This window comes from Pelodiscus sinensis, chromosome 1 (genome assembly GCF_052426305.1).
Source record: "Pelodiscus sinensis isolate ZL-2025 chromosome 1, ASM5242630v1, whole genome shotgun sequence".
Lineage (NCBI taxonomy): Eukaryota > Metazoa > Chordata > Testudines > Trionychidae > Pelodiscus > Pelodiscus sinensis.
In genome coordinates this window covers 195,331,212-195,350,492 of record NC_143052.1, presented here as the reverse complement: position 1 = coordinate 195,350,492, position 19,281 = coordinate 195,331,212, and the positions used below count along the sequence as shown (strand labels likewise).

General features: G+C 40.8%; 2 protein-coding genes across 3 annotated transcripts in view; one reads left to right on the top strand and one right to left on the bottom strand.

Moving 5' to 3' along the window:
• The first annotated feature begins 576 nt into the window (after positions 1 to 576).
• LOC102459799 (trefoil factor 3) lies at positions 577 to 14,242 on the top strand. The gene is made up of 4 exons (XM_075906725.2): positions 577 to 664; positions 3,654 to 3,803; positions 12,541 to 12,631; positions 14,161 to 14,242. Exons 1-4 carry the CDS (start codon positions 583 to 585, stop codon positions 14,240 to 14,242), a joined length of 405 nt encoding a protein of 134 aa, XP_075762840.2. The 5' UTR covers positions 577 to 582.
• The window catches only part of ABCG1 (ATP binding cassette subfamily G member 1), an 87,833-nt gene continuing 76,759 nt past the window's right edge, over positions 8,208 to 19,281 (bottom strand). For both annotated transcript variants that reach the window (XM_006126120.4, XM_006126121.5), the window contains exons 12-15: positions 18,238 to 18,338; positions 17,181 to 17,339; positions 16,283 to 16,401; positions 8,208 to 15,094 (exon numbers count right to left, since the gene is read on the bottom strand). In XM_006126120.4, the coding sequence (XP_006126182.2) occupies positions 14,866 to 15,094; positions 16,283 to 16,401; positions 17,181 to 17,339; positions 18,238 to 18,338 (608 nt within the window). In that variant the 3' untranslated portion in view covers positions 8,208 to 14,865. The remainder of the gene's footprint in view (positions 15,095 to 16,282; positions 16,402 to 17,180; positions 17,340 to 18,237; positions 18,339 to 19,281) is intronic.

Below are 19,281 nucleotides of genomic sequence, written 5' to 3'. Positions count from 1 at the left end.
AGTCTTGATAGTCCTCTCACCCAACCCAGACACAGTAGTGAACAGATCACCTATTACTCTCAGCGAGTGTTTCCGGAAAGAAGATAATCCCCTGAGGTGAGGTAACAGGCAACACCAGATTAAACTGAGTCACATGTAATATTTCATAAAAACACTGCAAAAATCTCCCACATTCTCCACACCTAGAAATAATAAATTGCTTATATCACATTTTCTTTCCATTAGATTAATACGGTGATTGACAGAGAAGGAAAACTGATAGAATATTGACTAATTCAAGGGTAGGTATGAGTGACTCATGAGAAAAAACAGGAGGGCTATCTTTGCCACATAAAACTCCCACTAAGATTAATATCCAAACCATCATTCCACCTTCTTGATAGTGTATCTGGACTGAACATGGGCTACCCAAAAATAAATACTCAGGTGGAGCTTGAATATAAAATAACCCTCCCAAGATAAACATTCCCTGAAATGACCGAACAAACATATGGGTATAAAATTAGCTTTTCTACAGATCTTCCCTCTATCCTAATTGTTTTAACCAACCTGCAGGTTCAAGACTGAGGACTGCAAGCAAGAATGGAACAAAAGAGGTTCTGGTTACTGGCAATTGTCCTTATTTTAGGGCTCAGCAGCCTGGCTAATGGATACACACAACTATGTAAGTGTATTTGCTTAATTTTTCTTATGTTGATAATAAGCAAGGTTAATTCAACCAAACAATACATCCAAGGGAAGTCTGGGAAAAAAAATTAATTGTGTCTGAAGAGTTCTGTTAAACCAAAATGCTCTTTCTTGGTGATTGTATCCTTTTACTCACCATTATTATCAGTAATAATTATTATTTCTTGAACAGCATTTGGCCCAAAAGCTTACAATCAAGTTAGCTTCAATTTTTTGTTGCATGCTGTAAAATCTGTCTTCTCTGCCTATTACCAAGTACAGTATGTAATACCACACTAAGTGAAATGAAATAAAATTTAGGATTATTTTAGTATTTTTAACACTACCATTTTATATAAAATCTGCTTTACTGCAGTTAGCAGGGTTATCACAGAATGGGATCTTAATGCTTCTACAATGCCTGGCAATGGAATGCAAAATTTCTTATTACAAATTCAGCTTATTAGTAACAACCAAATGTGAGAACCACAAATTAAGACATTCTTATTATTTTCATATACAGAACAGCTAACCAATGCATTTTAAAAATAATGCCCATATGTTAATTAGCTCATGTGGTTTCCTTTGCCCCATTGGTAGCCATATCACTGTGTTAAGTTTAAAAGATATTAGCCTTTATCCCACAAACACTCACACACACGAGTGACTTTAGAGTGCTACAAGGTCTCACTAATTACACACCTATGTCTGCAGGATTGGGGCTGGTGTTTAAAAAAATGAAACACACTATGCAGGTTTTAATAGCTTTAAAAAAATCAGTGCCAATTCCATTGGGCTTTAGACTGCTCTCGCTTGCACCCATCATTTTTGTATAAGTGATTGAAGGTCTTAATGTTTTTCAGGAAAAAAATGTTAATGACAAACTATCCCAGTCAGACATGGCAATACCTTAACAGCAATGAATTCTCTTCTCTAAAAAGAGCAAGACTTTGTGGTGATGAACAGATGAGGCTCTTATGTAGACAGCAATCGGAGTTTGAAATCCAAAATGGCCATTAGTCCTAAATTGAACTTCTTCAGTTATGATATGATTCTGTAACAAAGACTTTTGTCTCTATTATAAAGCTTGGTCTACAGAAGACCAGGCAGGTTGTCTTAAGGAATGCAACACCAGCTATGCAGAATGCATAGCTGGAATTGGCTGACCTTAAGACAAGCAGTAGCGGCATCCACACCCACACAGTGGGAGACTGATGGGAGCCTTACTCCTTGCAGAATGAGAAGTATTGGATGCCGATGGGAGCTGCCTTCAGCCTTGGATTTACAGGTCTACATTAGACCTGCTAAACTGAATGCTAGAAGATTGACCTCCAAAGGGTTGATCGTCTTGCTAGTGTAGACATGCCTAACTGAATACACAATGCTTGTTACTGTAAATTGGAACTATAAAGTAAGAGTAATGCTACTTTATAGTAGCATTAAAACAAATCTGACCCAGGACAACTTGTCAACGGATCATGGAATTCTGAAGCAATGGGAGAAAATTGTAGCTGAGATGCAGAAACAACAGAAGTGAAGTGGGTGGTGGGTGATACATAGTAAGCATGAATGGAAAGTGAAAACTAATATAATTTGGGGAAAAGTAATTAAAAATTGTGTGACAAATTGGCATGTTAATGTACTTACTTGCAATGAACCATGTTGGTAAACACTGTACAATTAAAAGCACTGGAAAAATCTCACATCAATGGCACTATTTGAATTAGTAAGGCCTGCTGCATGAGTGAGATTTGTCAGCATTAAGTCCCACAGTTGCAATTCATTTGGATCCTGATGGATCAAAGCTCTAAAGCACATGGTTACCTTTACGGACATAGACCCCTTGACTTCAGTGGAAGCACATATGAGCTTAAAGATGCTTGGATGAATCTGAGCCTCTAGAAGCTAAAAGCAGATCAAAGAAATTTTTGTCAAAAGCCACAAGCCAGAAAACAAATCAAAAGAACACAAAATTATATAGTTGTTGGTTTGGTTTAAAAAAAAATCTCAGTTTTAAAATCAATGTAATGAGTTTCTGGGACCTAACTCTCAATTTTTGAACACTCAAGGTTGGCAATACTGAAATTGTAAGTCATCGTCTCTGAACAGTATTCTCACAGGAGGAATAACAGCTGCAACAGGAAACAGTAACATTTACAAAGAATTAAAAGTTTGAGACAGGGCTCATTTTCTTACATCTGACACCACCATTGTTATCGAATGGATGGGAGATTGTAGCCAAGGTATTGTTTGTTCCAGCAGTTTAGTTATAAAGAAAATATATTTATAGAAGCATTTGATGTCAGTGTCCGACCTATTACCATGACAAGGTACATTTTATGCATATTGAAACTAAGGGACATATTTTGCCCTTGGATGCATCAGTATTGAAATCAACGTGAGCTTCAGCATCCTATGTTTTGTTAGGCTGGGTAAGGATCTAAGAATTATAAACCCTCATGTTTCTTATTTCATAAACCAATCTCTAACAAAGAGGTTTGAAAGGAACTTCCTCTTTAGGCAGAGAATTTCAGAATTACTTGTTCTAGGGTCTTTGCACCTTCTTCTGGAGCACCTGATCCTGGTCAATATCAGAGATGAGATGCTGCTCTAGATCAGTGCTTCTCAAAGTGGGCCACAGGCCTGCTTTGGTAAAGCTGCTAGTAGGCCCGCACTGCTGTTTACCTAAAGGGTCTAGAGCCTTGCACTCTCTTTGGCTGGAGATGATGAATCAGAGCCAATGGGAGCTGCAAGACACTATGGTTATGGACTCTTTAGGTAAAAAAAGCAGCGCAGGCCCGCTAGTTGACCATGGCCCACTTTGAGAAGCACTGTTCTAGGTGGACTTCTGGTGTGATGTGGCAGGATCATTCCTCCGTTCCTGTGCCCACACTGAAGTGTACAATGTGAAGACTACAGGGCAGAGTGGCCCTAAATCATTAAATGAAACTCAGACACTCAGTTAACACAGACTTTGTTTTAAACAGTGCAGGAACAATGTGCGCTGCAGCCATTCGCCAGAGTGAACTGTGGCTATCCATATATCAGTGCTGAGGAATGCAACAATAGAGGATGCTGCTTTGATAACAGTATCCCTGATGTCATCTGGTGCTTCTTTCCTGGGCCAACGAATGAAGGTAATAGAGCCAGCGGTCTGTTTTTCCCAGTTCCCAAATACACAGAAAACAACACTGTAGTATAGATTTGCTCAGTGTGATTAACCTAAACCAATAGATGAAGGGAGAAAATCTTCTATAAAAAAAATTACATTTCTGGGCTGGGATTAATATGAGAGCCTCTAGGAAGCACAGAACACATGGAACTAGCCAGGGGCAGAGGAGGCCAAAACCTTTAATATACTTTGGGGTACCTTCCTAATTCTGGGAACCTTCCAATTCTAGGCTAGTCAGTGGCCAAAACTTGGCAGTACATGAGTGAGAGAAAGGATGGGAAAAAAAAAAATCAGTGTAGGGGAAAGGCAAGGACATGGAGAGTGAAATAGGAGAGTATCCACCTACATATTCATTTCTTAATATATTTGATTATTTTTACATACATAATAAGCACCATCTGATATACCCAAGACTGCACATTTCTGGAGTTCACATAGGGTTTGTGTCTTGTAAATGAATATTGATGGGGAAACATGGAACTAGTGGTGTCCCTCTGTAAAACTTTAAAATTGAGCAAAATTTGGAATTTTGGTCCTATGGGAAATCTGACATTTCCACATTTGTGCTCATCCCACAAAAGGGTGAAGAATGGACATTTCTATTTATTCATTTATTTTTGCATAATGTAAATTCTAAAAAAATATCTGATTCAGGATTGTTGAAATGATTGAAATGTAGTGTTTTGACATTCCCAAAATGGAAATGCTTCAATTTACTGAACTGAACCCAAACATTCAACATGAATCTGTATTTTCCCATTGTGGCTCCTTGCCTCTTGGGAGCTATAGGTCAGGTTCTTGATGCCCCTATCCTTCCTTATGAGCCAAGCTTCCTGGACAGACTACATCTCACATACACTCAGAGTCATGTTACTCCCAGGATGCATCATGCAGCTTGATCAGAGGGCAATCCACATTGCACTGTGAGAGATGTAGTATTCCAGAGAGCCTGGTCAAAGGAGATAATGGGGATCCCAGCCACATAGCTCCCAAAAGGTAACGAACTGATAGGGAAATGCAGCTTAAATATTTCATTGAACTGATTCAAAGCAAAATGTTTTGGATCAGTTCAACAGAACAAAATATGCCGAGTCTCGGTTTATCTGACCCAAATTGAAATATTTCATTGCAGTTTTTGCTGGAAAATAATTTGGGGACGGAGGGGGAAAAATTCAAGTTTTCCTATGGAATTTAAGATTTCACTAAACTCATTTTCCACAAGAAAATCATTCCCAACCAACTGAAATAAACACTCTGAAAATTAGCTAGCACGGTCTCTGACATGGAATGGATATATTTTGTGTTGGAAGCAGATATCAATGATGTTGTTTTGTTTTGTTTTTATTTCAGAATGTGTCCTCTAGAATGAATCTGGCTCCCTCCACTGAAATTCCTTAAGCAGGACAAGAACAGAAAGCTTGCCCATCTTACACTATGATCTCCATTAATTGCCAAGCCATTTTTGACAAATGTACTTTTACTTTTCAGTGAGATGGCTCTCCACTGTTGCCCACAAATGTTTCAATACTTTACTATACCAAAAGCATGTCTTAAAAAATAAAAGCAGCAAATTAAACACTTTATAGCAGTTTCCAATTCTTCCACAATTACTTTGGAGCTAGATTCTGGTTTGTGAAAGGGAGAAAAAAGAATTATGAATCCCCCCAACATCCCCACAGGGACACTTGGATATAGGTTTTTGTGAGCAGGTATGTGGGAAAGTAATTGATATGGACAGATGCTTTACTTACAGTAAAGCAGGAAGAATAACAGCTAATTCGATTTAGGGCTTTAATTTGGAATCCCGTTTCACTGCCGCGTGTAGATTCGGGCAGTTAATTAATGTCTTTGTTTAGACCTAGGTGAATTCGACACTTTTCACCTAGGTCTAAACAAAGACATTGTCTTACCCATTACAAAGATAGCTTCCCCAATTATTACCTCTAATATCATTAGCTCACAGACATTTACCTCCCCCCCCATCCCGCTTCTGTTCTGAAATGTGATTTGTCCTTTTCATATGTGTTCATTTTTTTGATTGTATCCTTTGGTATATATGGTCATGCCAATTTTCTTCCACTATTTGATCTGAGGAAGTGGGTCTGGCCCACAAAAGCTTATCACCTATTAAACCATCTTGTTAGTCTTGAAAGTGCTACATAATCCTGTTTTTTGCTTCATATATTTCCTGCGTAATTCATAATCCTGGGATATGAGAGTATGCGTTTTCTCCAGATTTCTATTCACAAATTTTTCTTTGGGTAAGAAAGCCCCTGGCATATGTTGGGCTTGATTTGGAAAAGGAGCCAGCAACAGTAGACTTCCGATAATCTGGAACCTATGGGACCTAGGTGGTGCCGGATTATCAAATATGCCGGACTATCAGGAGGTGCAATAAGCTGGTTATATATATACATACACTGTATACATTATATACAGTGTATATAAAATGTTCTTAACCCTTTTTATTGTACATACTGTATACAGTATACTGTAATGTTTTAGGTTTTTTAAGCCTTTTTTACCCTTTTTGCTCAGTTCTGCTGATGTTACCTTCTGACTCATTTTTTGCCAAAGCTCACTCACTAGGCTCTTGCCATTTTGATGCCGGACTATCAGGAGTGCCGGACTATTGGATGCCAGACTTTTGGAGTTTTACTGTAATTTGCACATACAGGAGAGCATGAGCAAATTGACTGTGTGTGTATGTGGCCAATGAGATACATCATGTCCACTTGTGCACACAGATACCTGCTTTATGGGCCCTGCCACAGTAAATACACACACAAATCAGCCATGCAATAGTAATTGGTTTTTGCACATGTAATTGCACATCTGATCTTTTGATAACCAGGCCTTTCCTTTAAAAAGAAACATTCACATTGACAAGTGATTTTAAGCCAGTTATGTCTCTTCTACAAGCATATGCACCATCATGACTCCATGGGCTTGTCTACACTGTGGGGGCTATGGCAGCATTGCCATGGCATTGTAGCTATGAAGTCATAACCCAATAATGTTGATGGATCCTACAGTGATGGAAATGGATTTTCCATCCCTGTAGGAAAACTACCTCCCAAAGACACGGTAGCTACATTAATGGAAGAATTCTTCCATTGGTATGGCTGCTACTACCTTGGGGGGTCAGGACAGCACCCTGAGTATTGTAGCTATGTCAAAATAGAACAGGTCTAAGACTCTTGGTTGCCACCTGTGTCTTTGAAGAGCTTATTTTTTCCTCTCCAGACAAAGTTTGAGAGTATAAACATTCTAAATGTCAAGGATATTAGGAAACAATCACCTAATCATCAAAAGTTTGTCCAATGAAATGGTTAAATACTAGGCTGTATTCAAATGGTGTTCCTTCAAGAGGCATTTTTTAGAAGTCATGCATCCATCTAGCACCTTGCCTACCAATGAATACCAAAGCACTTTGCAAACTTAAACTGAGATACAAACTGTAAGCTTAATCCTGCTGAAGCCCTTGCTTCTGGGAGTAGGCTTTACTCAACCAAGTAGGCACATAGACTTCAATAGGACTAGGAATTCAGGTTGATGGGGAGTTATAAATATTTATCCCAGGACTGAATTTGGTTCAGAGAGAGGTTAAGAGATTTGTTCAAAACCATACAGCAAGCCAATGATAAAGGGGCCAAATTTGGATCTCATTGAAAATCTGGAGTAAAGACATTGGAGCATGATAAGTCTAAATCCAGAAGGAATAGTTGTGAACGATATAAGCTTGCAGAACCAAGGGAATACTGCTAACATTGTTAATTCGTTTCTAGCTGTGCCCTAAGTGTCCACTCTAGAGATACAGCAGAGGTCAGAAAACAGAGCTGTAGGGCAACAGAAGGAGATTCAACAGAACAGTAAAATGGTCAGATTGGAATTGGCAACATCCTCAATAAAGGTTTTAAGATCTTTGCATTATACAAAATACCAACCCCACAAGCTAGGCACAATCAGTTAGTTTGATTCTTGTAGGCATTAGGGTAGAGAATGTTGGTCCACAGGAGAGACTTGAATGGGAAGGAAGTGACAGTGTGGATAGGTCAGGAAAGACATGCCTTGCTTAGAGGACTGTGGAAGAAAGTAGAGATGCTGGAGGAAGGCGCAGACAAACAGGATGTCCTGGTAGTTGTCAGAAGTAGAATACTAGGATGTGGATAGGTGTATAATGGAAACCAGATACCTTAAGTGCCTTAATTCACAGGTGGAACTAAAGAATAATGCATTGCCATGGATCCATGGCAGAACTCCACAGATTGGGCGTATATGTCTCAGAGTAGTCTGTGACAGTCCAGATCATTCAACAGTGATATGCTTGTCATTTCCAATTGAGAGTAAACAAGAACTAATGCAGTCATCTGAAAATAATAATGTTTTATTTAATTGGTTACATCATCAGAAGTGTTCTCTATTTTCAGAAAACAAAGCCCTAATTTGGAAAATAATGCACATACAAAACTCTTACAAGTATTTAGTATACAGAAATGTACAACGCATAGTTTATTGTTAGAATGCCCCACATCCTAAAGTTGGTATTCAGGTCTATTGTGCCAACGAGTATGAGCTACAAAGATGATAAGCAACCTGAAAAAAGACAAGGTTTATATACCTCTACAACAGTGCAAATATATCACAGCACGCAGGCAACAATAGTCTCTAAAGAAGCATAATAAAGTTGATTCCTAGTAATGCATTTTGCATCACAGAAACAAGAGAACAATTATATATCAAGATATACAGTGTATGCACAATTTTGCACACTGATTTAAAATGTTGCTTGCATTGAATCTTGCTTTTTTAAAAAAAGTTAAACAACTCAATAACAAATTCAAGGGCAATATCTCACTGTAAGTTCAACTGACTGAGATCAGGTATTGCACAAACAGTCTAAAACAAGTTAGCTAGAGTCCCAGCTACACTGTAGGACTGATTTTTAAAACATACTACAATAAAAATGATCATTTTCCTTCCATATCAGAAGGCAACACTAGAAATGCAATATATTAACTTTTGTGGCATGCTTTATGTGCACTTTTCTGTCAGAGCACATTTGTTATTAAAATTGCATTCTTTTTCAAAATATTCCCATTAGTAAAGGTTGACATAATTAGAATAAACACAAGTAGAGGGATTTTCTTAAGGAATAGAAAGAAGTCATTATAGCATTTACATATACTGTGTTCCCAAAAATAAAAGTAATGGTGCAAAAATCATGATTGTGAAAACAGCACAAAGACCTTTCGGAAACAAGCCTTTTCTCTTGTCTCTACAATACACTTAAAATACATTTTAGATATTGGAGGAAAGGCAGAGCAGGGATAACACCATTAAACCCAGAACTTCTGTCTTGCAATAAATCAATGAATTTTGCAGACAGAGTATTGGAATACCTCGCATTGACACCAAAGGCTCATGTATGCCATTCTTTTTCCTACACTGTACAGTGTGACATCCAGTGAATAAGGACACGATAGTTTGGAGTCAAAGGGTAATATTCACCCTGTGCAGAGGCCTAGCAGAAAGACTATGGTTAAGAGCCTCAAAGGTAGGTGTCTAATTCCCAAGGTCTTAGTTTAAGACCCAATTAAAGCTGTGGATAGGCCTTGGTGCTGGCCCCAGGCACAGGGTAGATTTCAGTTCAGAAGCATATCGAATTTGATAATTTACATGAAAAAAAAGAGACTTGGAAAAAAGCAAGGACCCACTGAAGGAAGATCCTTTATATAAAAATAAAATTAAGTATTGTACACAACACAGGTGCTGACATTAGAAATCAAAATTAGGGCTCATGCTCTTCAGCACTTTTGCTCTTAATCTAGGTAACTGCTGCATGGAATATGTACAAATAAGTAGAAATGGATCAGTGACTGCACAGAGTTAAAGTTGTGGCTAAAAGTAACTGCATACTCGTTGTATGAAACATAGTAGTCCAAAATCTCCCTGAACGTAACACGTGAAAATTATCCCTACTACATAAAAATGTGTTTTAAAACCAGCACAGTCTGGATTCAATCCTCAAAATTTGGCAAAGTCCTTGAGCACATGCTTAACTTTAAGAAACCAATATTAACCTCAATGGGACTTAACTACTTGTTCTATGTCTGCACTGTAGGCAGATCTAAGAGGGTCTCTCTCAGGCCTGGGCAATAATTTTTGTACAGGGGCTGCTTCACAAATTTTGGAAGTGGTTGCAGGCTGCCCCGAAGCGACGGGACCTCTGGCGGAAAGGTCGGGGCCTCGGGCAGAAGAGGGCACTTCTCTCTAGATGCGGCCTGCCTCTGGCGGCGGTGAGGAAACTTTGCATGCTTCTCCACCCCCTGGCTCTGATTGGCCTGGGAGTGGGGGAGTGCATGAAGTCTTTCCCCCTGCCTCCACCCTGCCAGCGGTGCGTAGTGCCTAGAAGGAACCACTAGCCATTTTCAACAGCTGGAGGTTCCTTCCAGGCACCACACACTCCTGGCGCTGGGAGAAGACTTCATGCGCTCCCCCTACCCCCAGGCTAATCAGGGCCTGGAGATGAGGGAGTACGCAAAGGCTCCTGCCCCCCTACCCCACCCTACCTGCAGCCTATAGTGCCTAGAAGGAACTGCTAGCCATTTTGAACAGCTGGCAGTTCCCTCTGGTGCTGCTTGTCCTTGGCAGGAAGAGAGACTTTGTGCACTCCCCCATCCCCAGCTCTCAACTGGCATGGGGACGGGGGAGTGGCAGGGTAGCCACAGGTCGGATCAAATTGCTTGGAGGGCCAGATCCAGCCCACAGAGCTGATCTTGCCTACCCCTGGCCTATCTGGTGACATGACAGTGTCAGGGGTTATACAACATATGGATGAGCATGTCAGAATATCAGCCCCGCTTACTACTTAGTTCCAGCGCAGCTTTTAAAAATGTCTTCAGTATTATCATACATTCTGAACAGCACTTTAAAATGTGTAAACCAGGGGCACGTCTATACTTAGAAGATCAATGCTCTGGAGGTCAATCTTCTAGCGTTCGATTTAGCTGGTCATAAACTTGCTACATTTAACGCTGAGGACTGCTCACATCCATGTCTGGTACTCCTCTTTCTACAAGGAGTAAGGGAAGTGGATGGGAGCATTTGCCCTTCACTGTGTGGATACTGCCACGGCTCAGCTTAAGGTAAGCCAACTCCATTTTCTGTAGCTGGAGTTGCATGCCTCTTCAGCCAACCTTCCTGTTCTAGTGTAGACCAGGCCTGTGGGAGCACCACTGAAGTACATATAGATAGGTCAAGGCTCCATAGCGCACATACAATCTTGTTTTCTGGCTGCCAGTGGGTGTAGGGAGCACTGGGTCAAAATTTGTCAATGTAAACTGCATAGGGCTTACTGTCCTCACCACAGACACCATAAAACAGCAGACCAGTGTTAAACAAAACAAGATGAAATGCTTCCTAGAGACTCTTGGGGCAGCTCCCAGCATGAGCAATGGAAATGCTGGGTGTGCAGGGAAGGCAAAATCAACCCTGATGTTTGCTACATTAAAATAAAAGATGTACTACCTCATGCAAGAGGCCAGTGCAGCACTAGAGTAAGGGCAGTGTCACTTTTAGCCCATACATAAGCAGAGTCCAAGACAAACAATGGGATGTAAATTTTCTAATAGGATTTTATGTAAAGAGCTGCAAAAGGAACACAGCTAAACAGCTGCAATTAAGAAGAGACTAGCCTGATGTTAAAATTTAAAATAATGAAAAGATATTCACTCTGAGTTGGCAAAATCAGTGTAAACAGTGGCTAGAAGCAGCACAGAAACCATTTTCCTCATGGTTCCTAAGTTTTGGTGGTTGGTCCTGGTTTTTTGAAACAGGAACTTGAGGCCCTTGCTATATGCGTAAGCAGGGGCTTCTGCTCTAGCTTCAATGCATTGCCAACTCCATTGGATACAACCCACATCTTCACGTACACGCGTTTAACTCCCAAAGCATGGGCTGAGCCAAAGGAAGGACTTGGCTCAGGAAAGCATCCCTACTTAGGAAAGCGTCAACGCATATGTTTAAAGCCCAGTGAACTCAACAGGACTGAAGCACGTGTTTAACAGGCTCCCTGAATAGGGATGGATTTAAGAACATGCCGAGTCAGGGCCCCGGTTGCCAGATTGGGTACCAAATGGGAGGTGGCAAGTACTGACTAACTCATCTTAATCCTTTGTGAACAAATCCAATTATCTCAAAAGACTGAGAATCGCTGAACACTTACTGCAGAAGGGCCTCACAGAACTTAACTTCAGCCCACTGAATTAGCTACTTTCATAGATCCCAGGGATGGAGATGTCCTCTTGATTTGTCCACTACACGTCTATTGTATTTATCTGGAATTTCAGGGGGGTGAACAAATGGAAATGCTAAGGTGAAGAGAGCTAGGAAGTTGAAAAAAGGAGGCACATGTTTGTCAGGCCACTTGGAGGGTTGCATCCCCTTCAAAAGGATTTTCAGTGGGGCTGTGTTCATAAACACAAGTTCCTGAACTCTCCTCTTAAGCCCTTTACGGTTCCTGAACATCAGGTCATAGAATGAAATGAAAAAACTTAATTTGTTATTTTTAGATTGAGGAAAATATGAGTGCCTTATTTATGTAGAACAATAAGCTTCAGTAGAATTCATTTATTCAATGGGATTCTACGATATGAAAAATATACCTTAGACAATTTTTTTTTTTGCAAAACTTTCTACAGCAGATGCTTGGATAAACATGTCTAACAAAAAAATGAAAAAGCAGGCATCTTTTGGAAATACTAATGGAGGACAACACTTGTTGGACATAAAGTAACAGTACATGAGAACATGATACTGACACTAAGACAAGAAGGTCTGCAAACATAATGTACAGGCATGGGTGACCAGATGGTAATCCAGAGCTCTCACATTCTTAAACTGGACTGAATGGTTTGATAGGTTAGTACTATTGCGCGTCAATGGAGTATCATCCAGAAAGTCACCTGTTTAGTTCTCTATAATTTGGTAAATGGTAGGCTGTTTTCACTTTGGTATTTTGTAAATGAAGGGTTAGTAAATGCACAGTGTGTGCTGTGAATACAAACCTATTTAATGTCATATATTCACACTCAAGGTTGAGAGAGAAAGTTTGCAACAAATGGGTAATATGGCAAATGTTTGCCTGTTCACGCCTAGTCTGAACAGCCCACAATATTTACAAGTTTGCTCACAATCCTGAATTATGCGAACAGTGTTTTGTGAGTGAATTTCAACCAGTGAATTGTGTGTAAACAGTTCACTCATGAGGATCGCTCTGAGTATCCCCCAGTTGGCTGCATGAGGGTGATCTATGCAGGATTCTGTATCTCTTATTGTATTTCTATGGTAAAAATTTTCACAGAAAAATCTGGCTCATAGTGAAGCATACGGCTTGCTTCCCTGGGAAATGCTGATATCACTTCACTCATCGAAAAATAATTCCAGACAAATTGGGTTTAATACAGAGAAGTGCCTGGATTTCCTAAAAACAGTCTATGAACAGTGGCTTGCAGTGATTCACAGACACAAAAAAATCTCTCAATCACTACTACAGGGAATGGCCTTCCAAGACTGAGCTTCAAAAAGGAGCTTTACTGAAAGATATAAGCATGTCAACAGCAATGATGTTTCTCCAGATTTAGTAGCACTGATTCAGACCTCAGTTACATGGAGGTAAATGCACAGGAACTCTGTTGGGGTAGAGCTAAGATAGATGAATACCAATGTGACGGATCAGAGCATGGGTCACTTTATTGTGAGTGAAATCCTGGCCCCATTGAAACTACCATTTCCTCCAGCAGGGGTCAGGATTTCACCCTGAAATTTGAGAAGAAGAGTAATTATAAGAAGAAGATAAAATGATTTAATAAGTTTTGACCAATTCCCATGTGGCTAGGACAGGTTAGATTTGGAGAAAACCAAAACCGATTGACTGCCATTATTTATGTCATATCACTTTGCCCCTGCATGCTAGGGCGAATCATCTATATAGTTCATTGCGGAAATCTTAAACAATTCCATGCAAATAACCACAAATATTCTAGTACAAACGTGCTATGCTATCAGACTTTGATCTATGGGCTAGCTTTATACTCTGCTTTCACAATTTGAGAGAGAAAACAGCCCTGGAGCTCATTCCATTTGCATTCACAAGAGGTAGTTCACGTGGCTTGAGCACAATTAACATATTAACGGTCACAAAAAAGGTGGGTTTAAAAGACATTTCAAAAACAGATTTTTTTAAAAAAATAAGAAATTATCTGTGGAAAGCTTAAATATTCCTGACCATCTGTGCTCTAATTTTTTTTTTTTTTTAACAGGTATACACTTCTGCCTTTTTTCTTGAATATTACAAGGTCTGAGTCTGAGACCATCTCCTTAAGTAAAGCACCAGAAATCTAATTTAGATACACACACAAAAGTAACATGTAACCCCTATGATTTTTCTTTACGTATTATTCATCCCAATTTAAAAAGACATCTTTTCTTGAGCATCATCAAGTTTACAGAGACTTTGGGTTTGGATGGGTAATTCCTGTGGAAAAGAGAGGCAAAGCGATGCATAAAAAACTTCAAAGATGACACTCTGAATGAAGCCATAATGCTACTTTCTTTGCATTCTCTCCAGTACGTACTTGACTGAATGTTGATCACTAATCACCAGCCATTTAAAGCTCTGTTTCTCAGAACAAAGATTGTCTTATCAAAGATAGTTTTCATAAAGGAAAATGGAACCATTTTTGTTGCAGTTACTCTGTTTCAGAGTTGAAACTCTACATTGCAAAATTCCCTTCTACTTCTTCTTCCTAGTTAAAGCTAGGAAGTGTAATGGAAATGTGACCCAATCCAACTGGACTGATTTAACACTATATATCCACTAACCCAATATGGTTCTCTGTGGGCTGGATCATAATAGCATCTGTAACTGGGCACTGGCCACCAGCCTGCAACAACGAGACAATAACAAGTGCCCTCTACTGCATGACTAAGATTTTTCCTATTGAATAGTTTTGTTTGGTCTTCCTTTACCTCTCTGCTTGGATTTTGTATCTGAGAACAAAGTAGGCAATGAGACGCAGAGAGAAGAAGAAAATTCCAAGCACAATGAAGTCCAGGTAAAGTTTGGCATTTTCTACATCCAGTTCTCTCAGGATGGCCTCTGATTTTTGAAAGTGGCAGGTATCATCTTTGTCGCAATGAAGATCTTCTCGATCTAACCCATAGATAGAGAGAATAACTCCCTCAAACCCATACCTAGAAAGGAAAGGATGGATTACAAAGCCTCGAATAGAATATTCAAAAACATAACAGTCAAATTCCCTAAAAAGAAAACATTATTTAAAACAATCGGAATAATCTCTGTTTATATTAAAACAACATCTCAGTGACTTTATATATTAATCAAGTCAATTCTAATAAAGTGCATTTTAAAGAGAAAATATACTTAATGCCTGGATGCAGTTGTATTATGTGATGGGAAAGAAATTGAAATGTCTCATCCGTACAGTCCGCTGCACACTTCTGCTGCTGCATAATTGCCAGGAAACTTCCCCAAGCTCCCTTGTCTAATCTGGATCCGGTCTCACATAGGATCTGATCCTGTAGCAGATGGCCTACTATCTATGGGTCTCTGATTTCAGCAGGACTCCACATAGGTTAGACTGGGGCCTTAGGGACAAAACCTTTTTCCTCCATCCTGACTCCAGCTACCATTCCTGTCTACACTGACTTCTGATGAGTCTCTGGATATGAGGAATGAACTTGATCTGGTGAGTTTGCAAACCAGAACAGAGTTTGACATGAGTTGTCTTTATAGTTCTACAACCTGGAAAGAAACTATGTTTCCCACATAAATTTGACGTTAGCATTATCTAGGACATATACAAATATTGTTCAAGTGGACCTTCCTAACCCTCTTCCTCTGGAGAAAACCCATTGGGCATCTACAGAAATATCAGTAATAAACTGGACAAACAGGTCTTTATCCAAGATGTCTGCCTGAAGTAACTGTCACTGAGGTGTGCCATGACATACACAGTAAAATGCTAAATAGTCTCCAAAGTGCAAAGCTGGCAGCTCCATTAAAGTCTTGTTATAGACACTGTCCTCACTTTTACCTGTCAAAGCAACTTGTCCACCAAATGCTCTGCAGACTTGCATGTTGTGTGCAATCCCACTGAATTCAATGGGAACAGACATGACATAAACCAGCCCAGATATTGGCCCAATACACATAAAGCCATGCTCAGATTTTTCTTATTTATTTCATATTGTTGTACATACTTTGCACAGTGAAATAATTTGGCATTACTCTTTTATATGCATTTCCAGCAGGAAATATATCACATTAAATCCTAAAAGAATGTGCTACAACTATGGTAACCTTAACCTGGAATGTTTTGTCTTTTAGTGCCAAGAGATCACTGGCTTCCCACACAGTACCTGACATATGAGATATAGGACATCCATTGGAGGTATGCTGGAATGGTGTCAAAGCTGACAAAGAATCCTGAGAAAAGGAGGACTGGGATGGCTGTAACTGGACCCACAAATGTTGCCACCTAGAAAAAGGAGGGGGGGAAATTATGTCTCCTCAGACAGCCAAAGAAATGTTCAGGAGCATTGGGGGTACTCCCTGATTTTAATTTCTTTACTGGGGAAGGTGGTCTTTAATTCAGCAATCTCCCTCTAAGACACAAACCCTTTGTCTTGTGTCAAATTCAGACAAGCAGTTGAAGTTCCTTGTTAGTATAGCAGTATCTCCTGCCTGTCATGTGGGAGACTGGAGTTCAGTTCCCTGACAGAGGAGATGAAAATGATGGTCTAGATGATGCTTGGTCATGTCTGAGGGCAGGGGACTGAACTTGATGACCTCTTGAGGTCCCGCCCAATTCTATGATTCACCCTGCTATGCTACGAAGTGGCACTGCAGTGTAACCCCTCCCCCCCCATAACAAGCCCTTCTTCCAAGCAGCAGTCATGTCTTCAGCTGCTTCACTCCCTCTATGCAGAGGGTCTGGGTTATGGCTTTGTTTTTGTGGTGAGACTGCTATCTGGCAGGTGAGATCTGGCATCTCATTCAGTGCCGATGAGCTTAAAGAGCTCATTCTTTCAAACGCTGAAATATCACTGCCTTCTTGCTATTATTTATTAATTCTCAAGCAGCTTTAAAGATACCGGGAAATGGCAAGAGAGCCTCTTTGCTGTTTATTTACAGGGGACTCGGAGTGAAATGAGAGGTCAGGTAACTTATAGCAGCAGCCATGGCAAGCAGGCGTTACGTAGCCGCAGCCAGAGGACGCGAGCTTCCGGTGAGGTCACAAGACACAAATGGCAGTACCTGCAATGATGTGGAGGCTGCACCTATCAGAAGACCCAATGACTGCGCCACCAGTGATGTCATCGTCCCCAGGGCTGCGAACAGAACGAATCGGAGCGCATCTGACGGCTGGGAAGTCATCCAATACACAATGCTGCAATAGGCTACAGGAAACATGATCTGTAGAAAGACCCATCAGAAGTTACGACACTCTAGAGTCATGCCAAAATTGGTACTGAATGTTCAGTGTTGCTGTAATAATATAAATATCTAGGAAGTATCCTACTTCGCCCACCTCTCTCATCCCTCAGTGCTGCACTCAAAGTGACGATGCTCAGAGGAGTTAGCATGTCCACTCCATCCTATCATGCATGCCCTGCTCCTTCTGCCCAAGGCCCTATCAAACCTATCATGTCCTGCATGTTACCTTAGTCTCAAAAACCAGCTGCCACTTGCAGGCCTGCCAATGGAGGGAAGGGAGGAGGGAGAGAGAGGGAAGGGGGGCGGAAAAGGGAGCAACTTCCCCTGGGCCTAGAGATACAAAGGGGTCCGGAGCTCCCAGCCACCACCGCTGCTACTGCAGCGTGACAGGAGTCCCAGCCCCTTTAAACTGCTGCCAGAGCACCACACGGCGTACTCTGGGCAGCACTGAGAGCTGCTTGGGGAAGATGCACCATGCTCTGGGCAGTGCTGAGGGCTGCCTAGCCCTGCTCCTTCTGCCCAAGGCCTCCGGCCTTCCAGGGGCACGAATCAGGGCCCCCTCACCTTGCCCAGGAGCCTGATGAGGCTGAGAGCCAAGTAGGTCACTTGCTATTAGCCCTTTGCAGCCATTGAACACAAAAGGAAATGAAAAGTGCCTGTCTTTTTTTAGTTTATTTATTCAAGATTTCTGTGAGGTCCTGCCATTTATTCCCAATCGGGTCTTTGATTGAAGCCAGAAAGCACCTACGCTAACACACAGGGACAGTTTTCCACTCCTCTGGTATTCAGATATAAAAATACTGGTGAAATGCTGATACCTACTTTATTTGCAAGTGAATATAAGAGAATGTATTGTAGTTCATTTCAAAGTAAATACCTGAAAAGGGACATCAGCCATGGTTTTAGCTAGGTAGTAGGCCTTCAGACTGTACCAGTAGTTCAGATGCTCTCTGAGGAATACTCCCATCTCAAGAGGAACTAGATAGCATAAAAATTAATACGCTGGTTACTTACACTGTTAGGAGTGTGACATTCTTGTGTATAATAATATCCCGCACGGCTGTAACTCTGAAATGCTGCAGTGCAATCCTGCAATGTGTCCTGAACTCAAAAACAATTGTCATACCAGCAACACACTCTCGGGTCTCTTGAGGCACAAGAGGTCAGCCTGGAGAGTAGCTCATTGTCCAGATACATGCCAGGCTGCTCAGATAATAGCTCGCCCCCACCAATGTTGTTAAATTTTCAAAGCCACAAGTCTTTTCTCCTGTCATGGGGGAATCTAAGCTGACAGCCTACTATGTAAAACCCCACAGGCCCCTCTCCTGTTTATGGTAATAGCTCTGTAGTTAGAGTCACAAGTTAAAAAGTTTAGGGGTGTTATTCTAGGCCCTATCCATATGCATTGCATACACACGATACAGGGTGACATCATGGGCATCTTCCAACCATGGCAAATTCCAGACTAGAGCTGGAAAAGTTTCTCTGTCCTACGCAATTAGCCCTTGAGCTGAATGAGTAGAAAATTCACTCCAGGTGCATCATCACTGCACTATTTTGCAGGAACAACAGCCATTATTTCGGAAAAACAATACTAGTGTACGCACAGCAATTGCGTTATTTCAAAAGAAAATCGAAATAACAGAGGGCTTTTTCTGACATGTGTTATTCCTCATGAAATGAGGTTTACCACTCTTCTGAAAAAGCTTTTTCGGGAGAGGGTGCGTGTGGACTCTCCACTGCTGCTATGTCGAAATAGCTCCTCACCAGGACCATTCTAAGTTATTCCTCCCCAGTGCCTCCTGGGGTTCTAACCTGAGATAGTGCATCCACATTAGGGGAGCCTGCCTCAGACTAACTTTGAGGCTTCCCTGTAGTGTGGATGCTCTATTTCGAAATAAGCTATTCCAGAAGATATCTT